General features: G+C 53.2%; 1 protein-coding gene across 3 annotated transcripts in view; it reads left to right on the top strand.

Annotated features, from left to right (window-relative positions):
• Positions 1-13,721, top strand: part of AGPAT3 (1-acylglycerol-3-phosphate O-acyltransferase 3) — an 88,100-nt gene that overhangs the window by 55,449 nt on the left and 18,930 nt on the right. For all 3 annotated transcript variants that reach the window (XM_082626217.1, XM_082626219.1, XM_082626218.1), the window contains one exon: positions 9,543-9,769. In XM_082626217.1, the coding sequence (XP_082482343.1) occupies positions 9,592-9,769 (178 nt within the window). In that variant the 5' untranslated portion in view covers positions 9,543-9,591. The remainder of the gene's footprint in view (positions 1-9,542; positions 9,770-13,721) is intronic.

Here is a 13,721-nt window from a genome sequence, read left to right on the forward strand (position 1 = left end):
TAGCTCAACCGAACCCGCACCCCCTGCGTCGGAAGGGAAGTCTTAACCGCTGGACTGCCAGGGAAGTGCCAACTGTATCCTACTTATTTATCGTACATACAGTAGAAATGCAAGTCTGCCTAAAGGCAAGTGCGAAGGAAAGCCAGTCATGTGAGACGTGTCCTGTGCCGTCAGTTCAGCCTGCAGCAACACCCAGGCCACACGGCTTCCAAGTCTCCCACCAGCAGCTGCAGGCTTACTGCTCTAGGTGCCCAGGGACTCCAGGAGGCCAGGTCCACACTCTTAATAGCAGAGGCTTCCTTGTACGTGATCGTATCTTGCAGGCTGTTCCCTGGTTCTTTTTCATGATTTCTTGGTTTTCTTTCCTGTTTGTTTCTCCATGTGGACCGCAGAATCAGCATTTCTAGCTCCAGGGCTGAGGGGTGGAGGACCTGTTGGTATTTTAATTAGAGTTCAATTACATTTATAAATTAACTTAGAAAGAATGCCTTGTGTATTATTTATGTATTGCTATCTAAAAAACCACCTCAAAAGGTTGTGATTGAAAACAACCACTGTTTTCTTAGCTCCCAGCTGTGGGTCATCACTTTGGGCTGGGCTCAGCAGGGCAGCTTTCTGCTCATCTCACCTGGGGTCATTTGCAAGGCTGCAGTCAGTCTGCAGCCTGCCTGGGGCCGTGGGTCCATTTCTGCTCCATGTGGGCCCACCTTCCAGCTGGCTGGCCCGAGCTTCCTCCTCTGGTGCCCAGAGGGTGCCCTGGAAGCTGCAAGGGCTCTGAAGGCCCAGGCTCGGGAGTCAGTCATATGATTCAAGGCCCACCCCAGTCTATTTAGGGGTGAGCCCTGTAGCCAGCCTGCATTCTGGGACCGGGAAGCCGACCCCACATCTTGATGGGGAGAACAGTGCTGCTTTACCAGGGCGTGAGCGCAGGGGGCAGTGTTGCCCCTGCTGCACAGTGTTTTCCCATTCGTTTAGTTCTGCTTTTGTCTCTTTCTGGATATTCTAAGGTTTACCCATATAAACCTGTTTATTTCTTCTGAAGTTTGTGATTAGGTATTTTGTCTTTTTTATTGCAAATGTACACAGGGTCTTCTCCACTGTGTCTTCTGTTTTTGTGTGTTCACGTGGAGGTGTGCCCACTGGGCCACACTGTCTGGTGGCCTGGACATACAGCAGGGCTCTGTGTCCTCATCGTTCTGGTCACCAAGGGCTTGGATTGTGAGTTTGCACCCCTCTTGCTTTAGAGGAAATCCCTAGTCCTGGACTTGCCATTTTACCCCTTTGTACCTGCTAGAGAGGAACAATGGAGCAACCCAGGAAGCCACGCATTGAAGATGGCAGGGCTCCTGGCAGCCTGGGCCCCAGGTGACCACGGTGGGCGGAGCTGCTGGGCTGCATCTTCAGTGCATGGCTTCCTAGGTTGCTCCATTGTCCCAAATAACCATCTGGGGCCAGTGACCTGGATCTGTTATGTCAGAAAGAAATAAACGTCTCTATTGTCTCAGTGCCTCCTGATTACTTCAGGTAGACCTAGTTGTTGAACATTATTAGAATGTTGACTTCTGACATTGTACTAATTTCGTCCCTTTCAACATTACTGTAAGCCTTTACTGTTTGTAGTGGTACTTTGGTTACAGTGGACTCTTTTGGGTCTATACAGTACAAACCCACCAGCTGTAAGCAGGGATGACTTTACTCCTCCTTTTCAGTTTTTAGGCTTATGAGGTTGGACCAGCAACACATGATTATTAGCAAAGAAATGTCATATTTTGCAGCCTTATTGAAAGACAAGGTGGTCCCTGTAAGTGAATTTACCCAAGAACTGAAGCCAACCCCTTTAAACCTCAAAAACAGGATTGTGTTGGTCTGATCTAAGATTTTCGTTAGACTCGTTAGATGAAACTCCTTCTCTGCCCCTCGGCATCATCAGTGCCGCGGTGAGTGGCGCAGCCCCCCTGGCGGGGCGCGGTCAGGGCGGACAACAGTTGCTGCATTATGTTCTCATTTGTGATGTCATCATGGGGCCGCTGGGTCTGCGAGCTGCCCCAGCCCCGGATGCCCTCCAGGTGGTGCTGTGTCCGGTCGCGGGCTTGCCTCTGCCCTCGTGCTGCCGTCAGCAGGATGCCTGCCTCCAGCGCCTGCCGCCCCCTCTTTTCTCATCTGGCACTTCGGCTCGGCTGTGGGCCAGGAGACCACCCAGTCCCACAGGTCCCAGCTGTGTTGCCAGCAGGAGTGAGGAGGAGCCCTTCTAGGAGCTGAGGAGTCCCTGTGGGTGACGTGTCTGCGTCCCTGATACCCAGACTGGCTGCACAGAAAGCGATGGGGGTTTATTCCCATTCTTGGCTATGTTCTGAACAGCAGACGTTGCCGCCTAAATTATCTTAAGATACTTTAAAAATATTAGAGATAAGGTTCTCTCTCTACTGTCCTTTGTTTCCAATAGTCAGTCTTGTTCATAGACCTTTTCTCCGGTGTTTCCTGACTTGGAAACAACAGAGCTATTCACACGCAAAACAAAAACCTAGGGCTTGCCCGCAGTTTGCCCCCCCCCCCCCCACCGTGCAGCCAGCCAGCGTGGCCTTTCTGTTCTGCTGCTTCATAGCAGACCACATCTGCTCTGCTTACTGCACATATAGGCACTCAGATATGGGACAGATGGATGGGTGGGTGGGTGGATGGGTAGATGGATGGATGGGTGGGTGGATGGGTGGATGGATGGGTGGGTAGATGGATGGGTGGGTGGATGGATGGGTGGGTGGGTGGATGGGTGGGTGGGTGGGTGGATGGGTGGATGGATGGGTAGATGGATGGGTGGGTGGGTGGGTGGATGGGTGGGTGGGACAAAGGAAGGAAGAAGGGAAGGTAACAGCCTTGGTTCTCCTTCATTATAGACTTTGAATTTGGATCACATATAACTAAACTGTTCTTTTAATCCTATAATCCAGACTTCCTATCTAGAACATCAAAAACGAGGCACTTTTGGGCTTCCCTGGTGGTGCAGTGGTTGAGAGTCTGCCTGCCGATGCAGGGGACGTGGGTTCGTGCCCCGGTCCGGGAGGATCCCACATGCCGCGGAGCAGCTGGGCCCGTGAGCCATGGCCACTGAGCCTGCGTGTCCGGAGCCTGTGCTCTGCAACAGGAGAGGCCACAACAGTGAGAGGCCCACATACCGCAAAAAAAAAAAAAAAACAATGAGGCACTTTTGGCATGTTTAATGTTTTCTCCCTTCACCAGCCACTGTGCTCAAGGTCAGACCCGCTCAGGAGAGGCTGTCCCCATAGGGCAGGGTGAGGCTGCCAGGCTTTGACCTCAGCTCCAAGAGGTAGCTGGCCCAGAGTGGTTGTCAGTGGCGATGCCTTCTCCCTGGATCTCAGGAACAGGGCAGCAGGTCAGCTGAAGTGGCGTCCCCCAGAGCTGGCCAGCTTCTGCCCCAGTGGAGAGCCAGAGCCCTGGATGTTTCAGGCTGGGGGTGCAGTTTCCGATCGGGCGCTGCTCCCCCAGCTGTAAGATTAGACCGAGTTGGCAGAGGCTGGAGGGACGGACGTGGGCCCTGTGTGTAAATGGAATAGCGGTCTTCCACATTCAGAGAGAGCCGTTCACCTTCCCTGCGTGGAGCGAGGAAGCACCCTGACGGGCCCTCGACTACAGCTTTGGTTTCTGTGGAAAGGCTTCGTTGGAAAGGTGGGGGTGTGCCTGGTAAGGAGATCTGAAGACCATACCATCTGACGGGCTAGTTCTTGAGGAAGAGGGACAAAGGGACCAGTGCCGGTCCTATGGGCATCTGGGGGTGGGCCCTGAGGCAGGTGCAGGGGACGTGAGCAGGGTGAGGCTGGGCCAGGGTCCCCAGCAGACCCCGGGCCTCCTGGGCAGCAGGACGTGGGAAGGGGCCTGTGCACGCATAGAATTACAGGATCTGGGAACGAGGCCTGCATACTTCTAAGAGCTGTGTTCCTCTGCTCTGGGGCCCTGACACACACCGCAGGCTGCGGGCTTAAACAACAGACATCAATTCTCCCTGTCCTGGAGGCTGGAAGGCCGAGGCCAGGGTGTCGGAGGCTGTGAAGGAAGCAGCTGTGTGTAGAGACCGCCTCCACCCGTGTCCTCGCGTGGCCATCACTGTGCACGTCTGTGTCCTAATCTCTTCTTATAAGGCTGCCAGTCCGATTGGATTAGGGTGCACCCTAGTGCCCCCGTTTAACTTGATTTCCTTTGTTGAGACTGTATTTCCAAACACAGCCACACGCTGGGGTGCCGGCGGTAGGACCCCAACATACCCTTGTGAGGGGACACAATTCACTCGTAACAAGAGGTGCTGAGGTCGGGGCTGGCAGTGGCGGCGGCAGAGCCCAGCAGTGGGCTGGGCCCCTGGCGGGATAGTGGGGAGGTGGACCAGGCGCTCGTGGCTCCCAGGTCTCCCCTTCACCACCCTGAGCCCCGAGCAACGCGGCCACGGGAACTGGCTCGGAACTAGCAGCAAAAGCCCTGGAGGGACAGTGTCAGATCCACGAGGGTCCTGCTTCTGGGGCAGGGGGAGGGGACAGTGCTAGAGCTGGGAGGAGGGTCTGGTCTGGCTCCCGGCCCTTCCTGCCCCACCGGAGCTCTGGCAGCTCCCGAGAGGCCCCGGTCGGTGTCTCTCAGGGGACGCGTGTCGTGTTGCAGCTCTGGGAGCCTTACTCACCCACCCTGGAACTGTGGGCAGCGCGGTTCTACTGAGTGCCCGGCCCTTCCCCTTCCCCCGGCCGGCCTCTGTTCTGTGCCCCTTGTCCCCAAGTGGCAGTGCCACCCTCTGTCTCCCCTTTGAGGAGGGTGAGTGCACCTCATCCCCTGCCCCGAGAAGGTGGGGTCCTGGCAGCTTGTACGGGGCCACAATACCCTTAGGACCAGGCTGTGCAGGTGCCAGGCTTCTGGAACAACCTAAACTCTTACCTAACGATGGGACTTGGGCTCAGGTTTCCTGGCCAGTTAGTTCAGCAACAGCATCTGAGTATTAATGAAAAGGGGCCAATGTCTTTTATTTTAAAACAAAACTTTATGGGAAAATGGCGGTTACCTTGGGGGTGTCGGGGGATGGATGCATACCAATTATGCCTCATAATTTCTACCTTAGATGGGTTCTTTTATTCTAGGACGTATCACGTGTCTTCTAAAAGCTTACACCAATGTCAGTGGAAGAGCTGCATGTTGCTGCAGTTTTGAAGCATCTCATCTGTGTCGTGAGGTTAAGTGCCTCACACAGGCAGGGGTGGTCCCTACGGCACCCATTACAGGGCAGTGGTTACGGGTCAGAACAAGCTCTGCCCACTTAGCGCTCAGGATGTGAGAGTTAGGCGGGAGGGGGCCTTGACGGAAACTGGGGTCAGAGGCGGTTGGGGGTGGATATCAACTCAAACGTCTCCCATCAGATGGGGGGTGGTGAGCCCAGCAGGCTGAACTTTTGCCTTCAGACACCTAGGGGAGCTGCCTTCACCAAGCTGTGGCAGGAAGGGGACAAGGGGCAGTGCCCCTGGTGGGTGCAGCCGGGACCCTCCAGCGTCATCCTGAGCGTGAATTAGTCTCAATGACGCAGAGCCAGACTGCGGGGTATCTACAGGACAGCTGTCCCGGACTCTTCCAGTGGGTGGGAGCATGAGTGTGTTATAGGTCAGAGGAGAACAGGGGCGTGCGATCGAACGCCACACTGGCCCTCGACCGGGGCCTGGATGGAAAGAAGTGACACAGGCCATTTTGGGGACCACAGATAGGATATTCAGTAATATGCTCACGTCAGTGTTAAATTTCTCAGATGTGATCATGGCGTTGGGTCAACCAAATGCCCGGATTCTGAGGTGATATAGGCTGAACTGCTTAGGAGTGGATTTTCATCAAATATTCCAGAAGAAGTTTTTAAACTTAAATTTAGCCTATGCACAAGAAATGTAAACATTAAATATTCATACATATTTTTGTTACATAATGTTAGGTTAAGATGATTGGTAAAAGACTCTCCATCATAATAAATTGTATTACAATGAGATCCTGTAGAGGACGTACAATGGAAATACAAATTCAAAGAGAAAAGGGAATGAATTTCCTGACTTTTAAAGAAAAGCTTGCTTTCATGTATTTTGAAAATGGATGGTGATGTGGCTATCAAATCACTGTGGCATTTAGAGCCCATTTTCTACATTTAAAAGTATAAAGTCCCTGACTTATGATGATTCAAATTATGGTTTTTTGACTTTATGATACACATTCAGTGAAAACCATACTTCGAATTGTGAGGTTTTTTTTTTTTTTTTTTTTTTTTTTTGTGGTACGCGGGCCTCTCACTGCTGTGGCCTCTCCTGTTGCGGAGCACAGGCTCCAGACGCGCAGGCTCAGCGGCCATGGCTCACGGGCCCAGCCGCTCCACGGCATGTGGGATCCTCCCGGACCGGGGCACGAACCCGTGTCCCCTGCATCGGCAGGCGGACTCTCAACCACTGCGCCACCAGGGAAGCCCTCAAATTGTGCATTTTCACCTTCTCCCAGGCTGGCAACACGCAGTCCGATGCTCCCTCCGATGCTGGGCAGAGGTGGCTGCAGCCCTGCCAGCCCCGCCGTCACGCGGGTGAGCAACCGGTACACTGACGACCATGCGGGACGCAGAGAGCCGCTCTGGTTTTCACTGTCAGTACAGCATTCCGTCAGTTATGGGGATATGCACTTTACTATACAATAGGCTTTGTGTCAGATGATTTTGCCCAACTGTAGGATAATGTGCGTGTACACCGAGCACATTGAAGGTGGGCAAGGCTCAGCTTTGATGTTTGGGAAGTTAGGTGTATTAAATATATTTCAACTTAACAAGATATTTTCAACTTATGATGGGTTTATTGGGATGTAATCCCACTGTAAGTTAAGGAAGATCGGTATGTTTAGAAGTAAAAGTTCACAGTATGACAGAATTTATGCCCCTTGCATATTTAAACTTGGGTTTAAAAATGTGGAAATCAACTTAGAATTGTCTGATGATATGTATATATATATAATTTATGTATATATATATTTTAATGTTTTCAGGGGCTGCCGAGTCGATGCTTTCCTGCTTGCCAGTGTGCAGGCCTTGGGGGAGAGCCGGGGAGGGTGTGGGCTGAGTGGGGAGCAGGGTGTCTTCTGCGGGGTCAGCCCCCCGCACCGTCATTGAAGGTCCTCCAAGTTAGCATGTGTGACTGACGTGTTATCTAGACTGTCAGGCCCAGCTGGGTCAGAGGTGGTAGGCCGAGAGGCAGCGCTGTCCAAGCAGATGGTGGGCACTGGGTGCTCTCGTGGCGGGGGCAGGGGGGAGGGGCCAGGACTGCAGCTGCTGACGTGCCTTAGGACGGGGTCTGGCCCACAGGGAGCGAGGACACCAGACCCGCATCTGGGCATTGGGGACAGACTGACCACCAGGGAGGACAGCCGACTGCAGCCGGGAGCCCCGGCCGGGCTCACCTCCAGGCGGGCTGGGGGGCCGTTCCAGATGGGGGTGCAGCTCTCTGGGGCCTCTGGGGGTGGACTTCCTCAACCAGAGATTCAGGAGATGGACCAGGGACTGGCGCCTGTTAAACAGATTCCCGAGTGAAGGCCTGTGTCCGCACAGAGGCTCGCTGGGGAAAGTGCGGGGCCAGAGGCTGCACACCTGCTGCCGTCGGCAGGTGAACAGGTGAGCGGACAGACTGGAGACCGCCCTGTCACCTGAGGCTGGACCGCAGCCAGGCAGGGCCCGTGGGCAGATCCCATGCGGTCCTCTTTATGTGAACCTCTAGCAAAGGAAGATTGATCCAGTGTCAGAAAGCCCAGAGGGGCTGCCAGGGGCTGAGGGGGCGTGGACTGGGGGGGTGATGGAGCTGCTTTGTCTTGAATGGGCAGCAGTCTGACAGGTGCCCTCACACTGCGCATGTGTGAGTGATACCTCTGTGAAACTGATTCTCCAGCAGGTCTGGCACGGACCTGGGGAACCTGCTTTTAACAGCATCACAGCTGATGGGCCAATCTTTGAGCTGGCTTTTGGGGACCCTGGTTATTGTGGCCCACATGGTTATTGTGCCTGACCCAGGATGGCAGGGTGGGGAACAGCCTGGTCTCCTGGGGCCGGGGGTGCAGGGAGCCTGCCGGGTGGCAGGTGCGGGTCCAGATGCTGAGTGGCAGCGTCAGGTCTGGTCAAAGCCGTTATCCCTGGTCCCAGAAGGCAGCTGGCCTCAGGCCTGGCCTCACTGATGTGTGAGTCTGCGTTACAGAGGGGTCCCCGCCCACGGGGGCACAGACGCGGGTCTGCCTGCTGGGACTGGAGTCCGGCCCTCCTGCTTTGCTCTGCGTGGCCCTGAACAAGTCACAAAGCCTCTGCGCTTCCTTTGCTCTCCCGTCACGTAGGGGCAGTGACGGCGTCCCCCGGGGTTCGTGCGAGTTTAGGAGGCGGTGGCAGGAAGTGTGTGCAGCGCCGCACGTGTGTCCTCTCGGGGCCTCTCGGGGTCAAAGCTTTGGACACGAAGGCGGGGGGCTGGGGCCTCTCGGGGGCTGCAGGCATCAGAAGGCCTGCCCGGGCCTGGGGGGCCGGCTCCCCTGGGGACTCCCACACCTGGCGCCAGGCCTCGGCTCCTTCCCTGTCCTCCCAAGCATCCTTCCCACGTGGCTGCTGGCAGCCACTTGGGGGCCAAGGGCGGACGGAGGGCATCCTCTGGAGTCACGTGGCCTCATGTCTGGCACAGCAGCCAGGCCCTTGTGCCCCAGTGTGCCCAGCGGGGCCACCCTGGAGGCCTCTGGAGCCCACTCCACCCGCATCCCAGAGAGCGCGGGGCATGTCTCTGGAGGACCCAGCCGCGGTCGAGGCAGGCAGCCACCAGGCTGTGACGTGGCCGGCTCTGAAAGTGCCAGGGCTCCGTCACAGCCGTCTGCTTGTTTCTGTCCACACGAGATTCCAGGGCAGCTCGCGGAGCACTACAGCCATGAAATGCGAGCCTCTGGCTTCATCTTTGAAACCAGGAAACCAGTGTTGAAGGGAAGCGGGAGAAGCTGGCTGAGTCCCGGGGGGGTCACCGCTTCTGCGTTAGAGACCAAAACAAAAGCCTTTCAGCTAAAAAAGGGTACAGCAGCTTGGGAGTTAAAAGACAGTAGTTGAAATGTTTTTATAGAGATTGAGAGTGCAGTTTTGATCTTTTAAGTAAGATGCTAAAAAAAGAAAAGAAAAATTACCCATCATGCCTTTACCTAGAGATACTCACTATTAATATTTGTGTGCATTTCTTCTAGTCTTGTCTTTCTTCCTTTCTTTTATGCATGTGTGTATACGTTGTGTGGTGTGTATGTAATGTGTGTGTGTGTATGTGTGTGTATGTTGTGGGTGATGCCTGTGTGCATGATGTGTATCAGCTCCCCCGTCCACCCCGTACGTACGTAGCTCTCGGGAGGCAAGGTCCTGAGGACGCCGTGGTGGGTAGCTGCAGATCTGCGTTCTGGTGTGAGCACCGTGGACCCCTCCTCCGCCCGCAGCCCCTCACCCCTGGGGTCCCTGGTGCCCCACGTGACTGCCTGCCCCGTCTTTGCAGGACGGCCGTTCTCAGTGAAGGGCCCTGCACTCGCTACTGAGCTGTGGCCATGGGCCTGCTTGCCTTCCTGAAGACCCAGTTCGTCGTGCACCTCCTCATCGGCTTCGTCTTCGTGGTGAGCGGGCTGATCATCAACTCCATCCAGCTCTGCACACTAGTCCTCTGGCCCGTGAACAAGCAGCTGTACCGCCGGCTGAACTGCCGCCTTGCATACTCGCTCTGGAGCCGTGAGTACCACCCGCATGTGCACGGCGGGGATCGGGGGGCCACGGGCCGTCGGGACAGCGACCTTTCTGCTGGATGATCCCAGACAAACCAGTGCAGGGCCCCTGGGGGGGAACGCCTGTGGTGGTGAGACAGGACGCAGTGGGCTGGCTCTTGCTCCCCCGGTAGGAACTGGGGGCTGCTCCTGGCCAGTAGATGTGGGGGGGGGGCGGGGTTTGGCCCGAGCTCTTCACTGGGCTGAACCACATGATGTCCCAACCCCTGAGCCTCTGGACCCACAGAGGTGGCAGTTCCACGTGGTCTCACACGGTACTCTGGATATTTGAAAACGAGCAATGATAAAGTCAATTCACCATGACCAAGCCCTAACAGCTGCCGCCGATACGTGGCCAGTCTTGGGTCACCAGATCCCCAGTCACCCTAGCACCAGAGTACAGTGAAGCTACCCTCGGGGGGGCCTGTCATCACGTGTAAATGTTGCGGTATCTCTCTGCGAAAGGCAAGGACTCTCACCCGTCTCTTAATTAAATGTATGTGTTTAGGCATGTACAGGTGTTACCGATAACACGCTTGTGATGTGTGTGCATTTGTACGAACAGAATCTGTCTTCACCCATCAGCTGGACAGAGACTTAGAAGTTGCTGACGGGGTGTGGGGGGCTGCTTGCCCTGCAGGTTGGGGTCATGGGGCACATCTTTGGATGGCAGTTTGCCGGTAGCGATGGACAACTTAAACGGTTCTATTTTTTGACCTAAATAGTCCACCAAGTAAGAATGTAACCTAGAAAGATATCTGCAACAGTACATATGTGTGCAGATATCCTCATGTTACCACGTTTATAGTAACACAAGACTAATATAAAAATGAGCAGCCTAAATGCCCATTAATGGAAGCTAACTGTGGCGTGTCCACTGGATGGAACCCCACACGGCCACTGAGAACAATAGGGAGAATCTCTCTGTCCTGATAAAGAACCAAGTTCAAGAAACATTCTAAAGTGAAAACGGAAGCTATAAAACAAAGCACAGAGGGTGCTTTGCATTTATTTACTTTTAAAAGACACGTGTGTGACATGTCTGCACTTGTATGTGGCCACCCCTGCTTAGAGAAAGCTGAAGGGTGAACAGAAAACGTAACTACCCCCGGAGTGAAGGAAGGCGGGGACTCTTATGTTTATTTCATACTGTGTGCTGTTTACACTTCTTAGCATGAGAACACGTTTCTTCTACAATGAAGAGAAAATAATACACGTTACTTCCTATGGGAAGTGGTGAGTCTGTGTGCCTGTCCCTGTGACCCCTCTCAGTGCAGGAGCAGGAGGATGGCAGCGCTGCCGTGGGAGTGTCCACCCCCAGGTGTGTGCACCCCCCCGCAAGGCGCAGCAGCCCCGCCTGTGCTTCCAGCCATAAATAGTCTAAATTGCAATAAATAAATAGCATAAACTGCAATAGTTTCAGTTCCCAGGTGGTTTTTTCCTAAATAAAAGGCCACCTTTGTGTGTGTGTGAGAAGGAGAATTAGAAATCCTATCATATAGGACATACAGGTGAGTTATTTACGAGTATCGCTGTGGGAGATGAGTACATACCTAAAGGGCAAATGCCAACTAGATGAAAATCATAGACTCCACCTCCGGCAGTATTCTGAAGTTAAAACACTACAAAACAGCCAAACTCCGGATAAAGCCGGCTTTTTAATGCACTGCTGTGTTCATAGTAAGTAAAGGAAATCCCTCAGCCTCGCCCCCACCCCCTCACAGAAGAGGGCACTAAGATGGGGTGTCAGCACTGCTTACCAGGGGCCCTCGCCTTAGCAGCTGCAGGAGAGGGGCTGAGTCTAAACCAGGATCCTGAGGATTCGCTGAAGTGAGCAGGTTAGCAGTGCCCATGGGGTCAGCAGAGGCAAATGGAAATGTGCTCTCAGGGGAGTGTCTCTGATTCAGGCCTGAAGAATCACACAGATTGAGACAAATCATATATGAGCTCAGAGTCAAAGAACAACAAACACAAAACAACAGATTTAGACAAAAGACTACCCAAAGTCACCAGATTGGAAAAAAAAAACAAATAGAACTTCTATGAATAAAAATTGTAATTATAATATTTTTTAAAAGTAAAAGCTTAGTGAATGAATGTTACATCAGATTAGATACAGCTAATGAGAGAGTGAGTGAACTGGACATTACTATGAAGAAATCATCCTGATTGCAGTAGAAAGACAAGATGAAAAATATAAAATAGGAGTTAAAAGATGTAAGGGGAGAGTGAAAGTCTATGAAACAGGTCTTGGGCTCCTGCACCCGAGGAAAGAAGAAGCAGAAACACCACTGGAGGAAATGATGGCTGAGAATTTTCCCGAACGGATGAAAAACAAGATTCTGTAGCTCTAGGAAGCAAATGTATACGAAGCAGGGTATATAAGCAGAAGTTCACACTTAGACCCATCACAGAGAACTCACAAGCCACCAGAGACAAAAAGAAGATCTTAAAAACGCCCAGAAGGGGCTTCCCTGGTGGCGCAGTGGTTGAGAGTCCGCCTGCTGATGCAGGAGAAGATCCCACATGACGCGGAGCGGCTGGGCCCGTGAGCCATGGCCACTGAGCCTGTGCGTCCAGAGCCTGTGCTCCGCAACGGGAGAGGCCACAGCGGTGAGAGGCCCACGTACCACACACACACACAAAAAAACGCCCAGAAAAGAAATCTAGAACACCTACAAAGATTGACAGACTCCCAGCTGACTCGGCAGAACGTATGTAATCAGAGCCAGAGGCAGTGGGCTGTCTCCAGCCTCGGCCTAGAACTCTACCTCCAGCAAAGTGACCTTTGAGGAATGAGAATGAGATAAAACAGCCTGAGGGGAACAAAAAGTGAGTATATCGTCACCTGAAATTTTTTAAAGAATATTCTTCAGTAAGAACAAAAGCCATCAAAAAAAGTAGGGTCTGAGTTACCAGAAAGACGGGTGGACTGAGAAATTGGTAAGCAGGTAGATCTAAACAGTCCTATAAAATAATAACGATGCCCCAACCCACGTGGCTGAGAGCAGACAGGACCAGCGGCAGGAAGTCTGTCAGTCAGGAGTGGGGACCAAAGTTAGGGCTCCATCATTCCTGTATTTGTCAGGAAGGCAGCAGAGATCTTTCCTTAAGACTTTGTTAACTAAGTATAGGGTGGAAAACAGAAATCAAACATAACCTCTAAACTATTTGAAAAAGATGGATTAAAAAAGCAAAGACAAATTCATTTTTTAAGGCAAGAAAGTATAAAAAAGCATAAAAATAAGAAAACTTGAGGTAGAAGTTAAGATTTATGTAAAATCCCCCAATATTTGGAAGGAACACAGGTGCCCACTGAACCCACACGCTGTGAGAGTTTCCCCCAGGACCCGGTGAATTTGGGGAGGTTCTCCACTTGTTTGTTTCTTAAATACACGAGCAGGAGTCCTTCCCGGATTTGAGCTGGTGAAACCTTTCCCCGATTCCGTGGGCATGTGGGGTGAGCGAGAGTCACACAAATGTGTAGACCAGCGGTCCCCAACCTTTTTGGCACCAGAGACCGGTTTCGTGGACGACAGTTTTTCCGCGGACGGAGGGCGGTAATGCAAGCGATGGGGTTCGCTAGCGGGCCAGCCGCTCACCTCCTGCTGTGTGGCCTGGGTCCTAACAGGCCGAGGACCGGTACCAGTTTGCGGCCCAGGGGTTGGGGACCCCTGGTGTAGACGACCCTGAACCACTGCTTTATTTTCAACTCTGTGAGCATCCCTATGTTCGTTCTGTGATGCCAGGTGTCTTTTGCTGTCCCCCCGAGCCCAGGGTGACTCTGTCATCCTCAGCCCCGAAGAGCCTTCGTGCTGTGTGAAGGACACAGATGTGGAACCAGACAGCCTGGCTGGGGCCCTGGCTCCCTGCTGACCTCAGCCAAGGCTCTGACCCTTCTCGGTTGTGAAATAGAGACT

The sequence above is a fragment of the Mesoplodon mirus genome (genome assembly GCF_964341445.2).
Source record: "Mesoplodon mirus genome assembly, chromosome: 6".
NCBI classification, from domain to species: domain Eukaryota; kingdom Metazoa; phylum Chordata; class Mammalia; order Artiodactyla; family Ziphiidae; genus Mesoplodon; species Mesoplodon mirus.